This window comes from Anopheles ziemanni, chromosome 2 (genome assembly GCF_943734765.1).
Source record: "Anopheles ziemanni chromosome 2, idAnoZiCoDA_A2_x.2, whole genome shotgun sequence".
NCBI lineage: Eukaryota > Metazoa > Arthropoda > Insecta > Diptera > Culicidae > Anopheles > Anopheles ziemanni.
Window position 1 is genome coordinate 67,319,083 of NC_080705.1, and position 11,204 is coordinate 67,330,286.

General features: G+C 41.8%; 1 protein-coding gene across 1 annotated transcript in view; it reads right to left on the reverse strand.

Moving 5' to 3' along the window:
* The window catches only part of LOC131282437 (uncharacterized), a 28,120-nt gene extending 17,245 nt beyond the window's left edge, over positions 1-10,875 (reverse strand). The window contains exon 1 of the mRNA XM_058311907.1: positions 10,625-10,875. Within this exon, the coding sequence (XP_058167890.1) occupies positions 10,625-10,790 (166 nt within the window). The 5' untranslated portion in view covers positions 10,791-10,875. The remainder of the gene's footprint in view (positions 1-10,624) is intronic.
* Between the last annotated feature and the right edge of the window lie 329 nt (positions 10,876-11,204).

The following is an 11,204-nucleotide window of genomic DNA, read 5'->3' on the forward strand; positions in this document are numbered from 1 at the left end:
CCACGCGAAGGCGAAAACACTTGGTGTTGGCATTTTCCTCCAAAATGGAACCTTATATACACACACAGGCACACACACAAGACCCATACGTTTCCTAGGGGTCGTTTGGCCTCACGCAATTTCCACCGCAACACAACACACTGGTGCAGCACTACCGTAGACGCATTGTGAAATCGTAATGCACTTTTCCGGAGGATAACAAACAAACAAAAAAAAAGATTTCCCAACCATTTCCTGCCGTACTTTGCTCGATTCCGGGCACTTACGCGATGCACCGTATTTGGAGGCTTAGAGTTGGGTTCGGCCGCGATTTTCAAGCCTCCCTTCCCCCCCGGTCGTGACCAAATGAATTTTGGCCAACGTCTCTCTCATATGCGCGCGTCAAATCTAAATCGAAAAGAAATTTAAAAAAAAAACCAACAAACCCAGAAAAAGGAAAGTCACGCAAATTCGAGCATCCCCGCCACCGTCCGCTTCCACCTTCCATCAAGCAACATGTGTATGCGGTTCCCTTCCTTCCTGTGACCACTGGCCACCAGCCGCCCCCTGCCTGGTGCGTGGCGCGATACGGACATTCGATGGCATTCGATTTTGTTTCTTCGTTGACCAGTTGTGCTTGGGCGCTGTTAGTCTTACATTTCTTTTGCTCGCGCCCAATTGCGCTACGACACGTGCGAATGCTGTTTTTTCTATTCGACTTTCCTTTATCTAACCTGTCCTCTCCCCTTGAAGTTATATATTTTATTTTCAGTCAAATCTTTTTATGTTTTTTCTTTGCACAATTAATACTAGAATTCAAATAGGGGTCATATTGACCTCAACGCAATTTTCGATTTTAATATCTCGAAAACGGCTGAATATTTTTACAAAAAAATATGGTTTTTCTTAAAATCCCAAGCTACATGAAAAACAAAAATTTCAGATTTTTATTTTCGACCAGTTTCGAAAACCAACTTGAATCCTCCCTAGAATGCTTTTTATGGGTCTTTTTGACCCCTACTTTTAAAACGCTATAACTTCACTATTTTTGAAGATTTTTCAAATCCGTCAACTGTTACCTTGTAGTATATTTGACGTTTTCAGCTTTTATTTATGCGAAATCTATCATGTAAATCCAGAAAAAAGTGTGTGCTAGATAGTTAGTATGTTGAGGAACATTAAAAAAATAAAATAATATTTTTGCAATTACAAATGACTCCATAAATTGGTCTCAAAGATCAAAAATAACGCCAACTCTCATAGTAACGTATCCCACATAACGCTTCGAAATGCTCGCGTAGTGAATAACGGAACAAAGCCACAGGACGGAAACAACCAATGAAACATTTTAAAATCCACATCTTCAAGGTTATCTTAAAGATATGAAACTATTTTTTAAAGGTGACCTATTCAGCACACACTTTTTTTCTGAATTTACATGATACAATTTGAAAAACTAAAATTTGAAAAGTATTCAAATTTGATTCACATCGATCTTTTTTGTTTTACACCGAGCTAGCGGAATGATGAAGTGGTAAATAAAAAAAAATGAAAACGCTAAAATGTAGTCAACAAATATACACAACAAACAGTAACAGTTTACAGATTTGAAAAATCTTCAAAAATAGTGAAGTTATAGCGTTTTAAAAATAAGGGTCTAAATGACCCCTAAAAAGCATTCGAACAAGATTCCAAAGCGCTGTATTCTAGTGTTAAGATTAAGACATTTTTCGTAAGATCCTGCTTTTTTGATCCGCTTTCCATTCCCTCGAAGACGTTCCATTCCCTCGAATTGGTACTGGAGAGCCAAGAGATGAGTGAATGGTGGAGCACAATACGCACATATGCTGACGCGTGGGCAGTGCCATTTCAGTATACTTCTTTTTTGAAGGTTCAGAAAAAATGTTCATTACGCACGCAAAAATTCATACCGTCAACCGGTACCTTCGGCTAAGTTAATGGCTTGGCAAAATGTTGAATTGGGAAGAAAAGTCTTCCACATGGGGAAGAAACCCTCTTGAGGGTGGCTAATGTCAGCAAGAGTGTTCCTGTCGCGTTTTTATCGCCATCATATGCATCGTCATTCCCATTCTGACCCCGAACAGAGTGTGTGTGTGTGCGTTGACACGTCTGTGTACACACAAAACAACGTCCTCAGAAAGAAAAAAAACCGGGTGGCACATTCTTGGCAGAATAATTCCATCCGTAAATACTTGCAGAGTAACATCGTCACAGCGGATGCTTCAACCATGATTGCTCGCGACCCCCACTTCTCTTATGGCGGTGAGGTACACGCCAGTTACATCACCCCATAACGTCCAAGAGCAGGTCTGACCCTCCAAGGACAGCGCGCTTACCAGCTTTTTGTCTTGCGTGCGCCCCTCGTTAAACGCCGTTGTTTATTTCTGCGACGTGAGGCCACAAACGCATGCTGAGAGGGGCGGGGGAGTTGAGGGAAGGAAGCCACAAGGTACGCGGGTTCATTTTCCTGATGGAACTAACGGCCAACCGGGTGGCCTCCTCTCTTCCCGAATCGTGCAGCACACTAAAAACTGCTTACGATCGCAGGACCAACGAGGGGGGGTTGGTTGGGTTTTTGCTTCCTTTGTCCCAGGTGAAAAAAGTATCCACATGTAAACATATTATGCTACCACACTGCCACCCCGAATGGACGCAGGTGTGCTCCCGTCACGTAGTTCCCCCGGTGCCGTTAGGAAAAATATAACAGTGCCGCGCACAAGTCGAACTTGACTTAAAACGGATTTTAAATAACCACACCGTCCGTCGTTTTGTTCCGTCGCAGTTGCGTCAGTTCGAGTGAGTGAAGGCAAGAGAAGTTGCGTGCAGTGATTCTACAGAACTGCACCAGAATGACCCAAGCAACACCCAAGAACCCGAAGGTAAATCATTTCCCATCGACGAGGCGAAACTGACACCGTTGAAAACCTATCGGTGTGTCGGGTTCTTTCCAGCGAAAAGTCGCCCGTGGCCTTTTTTGGACTGAACCTGGAACCATCACTATCTCGCAGGTGTCCATTTCCCGTGCCCTTCTCCTTTCCTGAGAGGGGATCGGAGAGATATTAGGTAACGGCGAGAAAGTCCCAGCACGTAATATCTATGCGGAACAGGTTCGCCACTTCTTGGTCTTGCTCTTTTTTTTTTATTTAAAACATAACTTGTCAAACCGCATTATCGATAGAAATATGGAACTTGTCCAGAGACCGGACGTAGCCTGGTCGACGACGACTAGTTATATTCCCTCCCGTTCACTCGATAGAATGCTCATTAGGTTATGAAATGCTCAAGGAATCAGAATCCTTTCAAGCTTGTAAGTAACTTAATATTCAATTCGACAGGTGTTCTGCCTAACGAATCTTTTGACAAGATTCATTCAAATGAGTTACAAGATTTATTCGGATTGATTCCTAAATCTTCGAAGATTCGAATCTCAAAGCATTGATGACTCGGTCTACGCCTCCCTGAATCTGAATGAATCTTTCATGAATCTTCACGATTCTCTGAAGTAAGGTAAAGTGGGGCAGGACGCCCCCCTTAAGCGAAAAACATTATTTTCTTCTATTCCTTTCATTGAAAAGCCTCTAACTTTCATAGTTAGATAAATGAACATCTTGACACTATTAAATATTAAACACTATATCAAACTAATCAATTTCATATTAAATAAGATTTTCGGAGGGCCTTTCAGTTTTTGCTCCGTTGACAATAGTGGGGCAAGATGGCCCAACCGGTAGGGCAGGACGCACCACTATGTAAACATGGGGCAAGACGACCCAAAACAAGCAGGAGATGGACCAAGGTTGCTTGTTGAAAGGTTAGTCTATGCAGAGGCACGAGTAACAGTCTGATACTGAGCCCATGTAACCCACATTGGATTGAATTCTGTGGTGTAGCATTCAAAAGACAGTTTGGGTATAAATTCGTTGCTGATTTCCGAACAATTATTGAATATTTTCACGGATCAGTTTTTGACCTTTTATACAAACCACCTTAGTACAACCTTTACAATTACATCAACCTTGCAGGTAGCACTTCTGACAGAGTTAAAATTTGACGTTTTGTAATCCAGATGATCTGTGGTTTGAAAACACAGTTGAACATCATAAAAAATTAACACAAATTTCATATGAAGAACTAAAAACTATTCGTTTCTATGAAACTCATATGACATGTTTAAAATAAGACATATTTAAATCAACAATGCGTGGATAATGGAGGCACCGTGCGACTTCCTCTTGTTTTAATGGAGCGTCCTGCCCCATTGTTTACATTTGGAATGCTATGGCGTCTTACCCCCCCTCGGCCGGTGTATCTTGCCTCACTCTGAGGATCGTCCGTTTTATGTAATTTGTTTAAAATTTTGAGAATTTTAAAACAGTTTCTCTTCGGTATTCGTTAAATACCATTATCAGGTAGTATAAGAAGGCCTGGGTGTTTAAAAAATATAATATCAAAGTATGCCATACCTTACATAAAAGTGACAAAATATTAGATCATTTAGAGTCAATTTGGTTTTTTCTCGTTTTCTTTTTGAAATGGTTATTTCGTGCAGTGAAATTTACATAGGCTGTAGTGTTGCATCACTAGATACGTTGATGAACATATTATATTACTTAAATTATTTTTAAATGGCTTAATTCAGCTTAAAACAGGCCGGGACATCTTACCCCACCAGGGCGTCTTGCCCCACCTTCCCCTACATGGATTGAGCAACCAAAAACAAGAGGTTCCCCGTGTAATTGAATCGGTTATACAATGATTCATGAATCTCTCATTGAAAGATTTATGAATCCCGAAATCAATGCAAAGAGTCATTCAGATTGATGAATCTCAATCTGAATAACCCAAGTCTAAATAATTGCCCTTCCTCGGTATTGTTTTTAATATGTCAAAATTACCATAACATTTAACCTACATTCGGAACCCTCCAAATGAATTTAAAGTTTCCAAAACTAACAAACAATTATATCAATACATTGCCAGAAATTACATACTTAAACTTTTAATGAAATCTTAAGTATTTTAGCTATTTAAATACAAGATCGGTCTATGATTTTTCATTTGAAACTGGTTAAATTATTCCATTCTTATAGGAACGAAGGTACAACTTTCTTCGGGTGGTTCACAACTATATTTTCACTTTTATGATTGTTAGAGATAATCAAAACTTATTTTTCAATTTATTTGTTTTTTTAATCTACTTTTGGCCTAGAAATACCCTGCGCTAAACTACTGACACTATCGAGCCCTAGATATAGCTCTGTAATTCTTCTGAAGTGAAACATTGCACTCTTTAGCGTGACGAAAGTAATGAGAATCTTAGAAAATGTTAAGCTCCTGCATTAAAACATAAGCCATTTCACAAAATTTACTAACCCTTCCACTGCATGATGTATGTCATGGAAATTCAAGATGGAAAATAACTGCAACCCATTCATTTAATCACAACCGCAATGCTACAGAAATCTTGTTATCGGCAAACTAAAACAACGAACAAAAAATATCAAGGGCCAACCTGACTGACCAGCTCCTTCGGCGCAAATCAATCATCCGAAGGGAAGCTAAATTCAAGTCCGTAAACCATTTTTAACTCCTCGTGTACTCCCTCCCCCTCCACGCCATCGTTCGAAAGCGCACCGGAACGCCGGCGGAATACTAAAGCCGTAGTAAAAGGCCGCCCTTGTCCGTTGCAATTGCTGGTTGATTGTTTTGCTGCAATTGCAGGCGGCACACGCACACCGACATTCGAGCCCTGGCTTACCCTCTCTCTCGCTCTCTCTCTTTTTACAGGGTGTGGAAAGCACCCTCAAGCTGATGGTGTGTATATATTTTTGATATAATTTATTGTCCATTACGGCCAGACCCGACCACGACCATGGCCACTACACCACACGTCTCAGGTCTCGTTACATGGCGGCATGCCCGCATTCGACCCGAACGGTTTTGCGGCAGAGTGCGGCTGCCATAAAATCCTGCCTCCAAATCGAGGCACACACCGCCTCCTCCCTACCCCGCCCCAGGCACCAAACACTGGTCAGTAGCTGTAGCATGATTACTTTCCCCCGGCAGGCATGTTGGAGTCGATGTTTACTCCCGTTTTCTTGAGCCTCAATTCGCTGGAATCGGATCCGATCGTCGTAGGTGGACGAAGGATATATATAAATGCCGGGAAAGGTGTGGAGCAGGGTTGTGACGAAAGAGATGCAACAACTGCTCCAGAAAGTCTTCCTGGAAGAGGGATCATCGGCCGCGGCGGGCAATTCAAGGCGATGGAATCCCTCCTCCACCAAATTGAGCCGACGTTGTTTACAAACTACACATGGGTTAGATTAACAACAACAAGCCTCCTGTTTGATTCCGAGGCCTGTGTTTTCCCAAGCCACCCTCGTATTGGCCGTGGGCCAACGGTTTCCATACCCGTACGCTACACGCGTGTATGCGTATGCAGCAGAAGCACACAACGGCATCGGAGAGGAAAACAACAACATGCTCCTTATGCACTGAGCCGTCTAGAAATCTTGTCCGACCTTCTTCGCCCCTGGTTTTGCTGCGCCGGGGCTCGCTGGAGGCTTCTCCTACACTCGAGTGAACAAGTCAAACATAACCTTGTCTTGCAAACTGGGCCGGTGTGCGAACACACACACACACACACACACACACAAACACAACAAGTTTTGAAGAAGTTCTGCCAATCCGCCCGGCAATGGGCTCCACCACCCCCCGGGAAGATGTCCGGAGAGGGTGCGCGCTGCTGCCATCATGCCGTATTTCTGCAGTGACTACCGTTTGGAATGTAAATCAGGAAACAATAAACTATAATAAAATATAACCCACTCCGCCGAGCATCCCGGGGGTTGCGATAAGACAAAGACACGGGCAAGCACTTGGCCCGGTATGGGGACGACACTGTGACCACTTCTGGGGTTGGCCTCCACCACGGGCCACATGGGCACCACCACCGTGTGGCAACAAGACGCCAGCGACAATCGAAGAACTTTGTCCACCGCTCGATGTCCTCTCGTGGCGTTCGTTCAAGAAGTTTGGCACAAGGAACGCACAGTGGAATAATAAGTGGTGAATTAATTTACCAAATACTTTCGTAAATACCATATTTTTCTGTGTATAGCGACCCCTTTTTACTTCAAAAATGACTAAAGTCAGATTAAGAGCTCGTTATACGAGGGAAGTAACTTTTCGACTCTAGCTTTATGGATTACCGGTCGATTTAAACTTGGACTTTTCGAGACTTTTATGACAGATTTGTTGACAACTAATTAGTATTCGTCTTCAAACTCGCGCAATTTAAGCAAGATGCCTCCAACAAAGTTCAAGTTAAATATGATTGAATACTCAAAAATGAATGGAAATCATGCGGGATAGAAGCATTTTAGATCACTTCCAAGCAGATCTACCATCATAGAGTGATGATTCAAATAGGAATAAAATTATAAAAACTGGTGAAAATTATAAAAAAAAACATTTTTTTCATAAACATTGGGTATATTTTTAGGCGGGTCGTTATACAACCTAAAAATACGGTACGTCAATCCTAAAATGTTCCTAAATATATCAATCCAGATGTTATCGCGACCCGATTATTTTCTAAATTGATAGGGTTAGCAGTTAAGGGAAAAAGTATTCCTCCTGCGCTTGAATTAAAAATGGTGCAAAACAGAATTTAACTTCGGGGACAATCATCAGTTAATTCGCTACAATAAATTAAAGATACTTGGACCGAAGTCTTTAATTTATTTTTATCTGCCCTCTTTCACAACTTTACCGAAACCTCGATGGACGATGTTAAGGATTAGCATAGAAGAAATGTTTTTAAAAAATTGCATGAAATAAGTACTCCCAACCTTTAAAGGTCAATTTTATAGAATTGTGTTTTTTAATCTCTCGATGCGAATCGTTCATCCGTTTCCAATTCTACAAATCATTGTGTGGAAATTATTGAAACTATGGCAAATATTCACGAATCTTCAAAGATTTTAATTTCTCGTTACAGTTCTTGGAGTTATTCTGATTCATGATTTACCCAACTCTACAATCATGATGCCTTCTAAGGTTTCTACACAGACTAAAACCTATGAACAAACGTTTTGGGACGACTGCCAAATCTGGACTTGTCAAAAACACAATCTTTATCGAAAGTAATATTTGACTGCTTACATCCACGCTTCACCAAGACCGGTTCTCATAGTGCACACCAGCAGCAGCTGGAACCTTTGCTGGCAGCAACAATTCTCGCCGATAAGCCAATTATAGCCGCGGTGTAGTGTTGCCCTAGATTTCCGCTGCGACAACAACCCGCCTCGACCTCCTCCAAAAGTAAGCTTTGTTTGTTAGAGTATATTTTTATACACATACATATATTCTCCCCCTCGAGGGACCGGTCCAAGGAGGAGGCAAGGACCTTCCACCCTAAAGCAGCGAAAGGAAGTTATGGCCTTCTCACGCTCATCCATTTCTTCGGCGGTTTGTGGCTTACCGGTACCTTTTTTCCGTTTCAGTTTTTCCACTAGGTGCACCACCTTTCTCAACAATCTTTTGTTGAGGTGTGTGTGTGTGTGTGTATGTTTGTGTCGCCCCGGAAAATAAAACATCCCCAGGTACCGGAAGTCGTGCTCAAAATAAGGACCAACCATGAAGGGGGCTGGGAGTTCTCGGCGGTTAGGCACCAGCATAAAAGAACAAAGATGTGGAACACAAGTAAATCGATAGCCTATTTTAATGCCAGAGAGCGAGCGGGTGGTGGTACAGTCTGCTGCAAGTAAAATCGGACACTCGAAAAATGAGAAGGTCTTTCCGCAAGCCTACAGCATTCCCGGAACCGAATATTGACCTTCAACGTATACAATTCTTTTCGTTAACTCTTTCACTACGTAAGAAAAATGAAAACGAAATCAAAATCGATTGTTTTACTGAGATTCGGCGCAAAATGTGCGCGAAGACCCGAAAAGCGGACACGCAAGTAAAATCGGACAGCTAGGATTCTTTGCCGTTTGGCGCACTGCAAGTGACTTTAGGTCGTTCTAGTACCACAAATATGAGTTGGCCACTATTGTTCTTTGTAGTTGCAAGGTAGACAACAAAATGAAGAAACAAAAATACTCAAATTTTACACAGAAGCAACAAACTTAAACTTGTTAGTATCAGATGGGATTATGGCCCAGATTATGATCAGTAAGATGATCCAAACATGAAGGGAAACTACTTACGAGGAAACCAGAATAGGATTGGATAATCTTGTGAAATGAAAGTTTATTAATTTCATTACTGAAGCCCTGAGTTTAACGAGATCAATGAAGCATAACCCAGTAACCCACTTGGAAACGTGGGAAGAAGAGTTCTTAAAGTAAGAAAACAATGGTTAAATGAAGAAAATTCATCATATATATTAACACAGTCAAAGGTATTAACCATTAGCTTTCATATCAGTTAAAAAAATCTTGAAGTTTGGACATGATTGATCAATCATATGGTATCGTAACTCCGTCGAAGTTCCTGGGAAGCTGCATGTCATACACGGCATCATGAACAAGGTGTATTACATCAATATTTTCAAAATTAAGTCAAAATCTAGCACTTAATAACTAACATTTGAAGTAATATTTTGTATTCTATCAAGACTATAATCCAAAACACACATTGCTGGATACTAGATTATGGGTATTATTCAACTGCCCAAACTGCTCACTACCGTCATCCAATAACAACACACTTGTGGGTAACAAAGCACTTGTAGGAACTTATGGTGGTGGTTGTACGACTACAAACCAATTTAAAACTTCTTGTGATAATTGAAAGACGTAAACTAAAGAGTTTATGTAAAGAAAATTACAAAAAATAAGTTGAAAGCACGCCAAAACGGCTACATGTTTTTTTTAGCTACAAGTGAAAACTTGAGAAAATGCTGAATTTCAAACACCTGTTTTGATTATTTGCATTGCATAAAGTGAATTGTGTGAGAAACTTATGATAAAAAATCATTTTTAGTTAAATTTTAACTAAAACATTACAAATAATCCACAGTGAAATAGTAACAATCTTTGTTTGCATTCTCGTCAGCTTATCGTTATTTTTTATGGGTTTTTTGTATGATAATTTGGGTACCTATAAATCAAGTGCAAAGAACAATAGTGGCCAACTAATAAATGTGCAGGTACAACGACATGCGACCACTTGAAGTGCACCAAACGGCAAAGAAACCTAGCTGTCCGATTTTACTTGCGTGTCCGCTTTTCGGGTCTTCGCGCATATTTTGAGCCGTATCTCAGTAAAACAATCGATTTTGATTTCGTTTTCAATTTACTTACATAGTGAAAGAGTTAATGAATAGAACTGTATACGTTGAAGGTCAATATTCGGTTCCGGGAATGCTGTAGGCTTGCGGAAAGACAGCAGACCGTCTCATTTTTCAAGCGTCCGATTTTACTTGCAGCAGACTGTATCTCGGTCGGGCCTGGTGGCCTCACGCAAAGGGAAGGAAATAAAAGTTCAACCAGAGGATTGAAAATAAACCTCCGTGTAAAAGGACATCCCCCTACCCAGGTAATAATCTACCGGACCAACCTTTGTCCCGTGTTGCAATAATCCCTAACAATACGGTAACGGTGGTACTGACCTGATTGACTTCCGCCGGCGATCTGACGCATTTCCTTTGTGAACCCGCGTGCCCCAAACTGGCAGGACAGATCGTGCAGGGTCCGGGGTTCGCCTCGATCGAGCAGTCGCTCGAGAAAGAACAGCAGCGTCATGTTCCGCGCTTCTTCGTACTCCATCGACTCCATGATCGGTGTGTTTGTGTGTTGCGGATGTTGGAGTTGGGGCTGCTTGCCTGGCGACTATTTTCCACCGTCCACGTCACCGACTCGTGCTGGGGCTGAGGTGGTTTCCGAAGAGCGGGTCAGAGAAGTGCAGTCCCCTGATTTATTGCCCAATGCACCTTCCGCGGGATATACTGCAGTTCAAAACGGTTTAACCATACACTCTATATTACAGCACACGACTCCCCCCCGGGAGGACACCACACCACCGCTGGACACTTTCCTTTCTTCACACACTGACCACCGCGACACGGCGACGATGCGATGACACTTTACAGGAGTAAAAATCGGAACAAGTGCCTCTAATTGAATTTAATCACAGACTCTTCGTTTTCCCAACACTTTTTTCTCGCCCGTCACACCCCGTCTCGTTTTTCT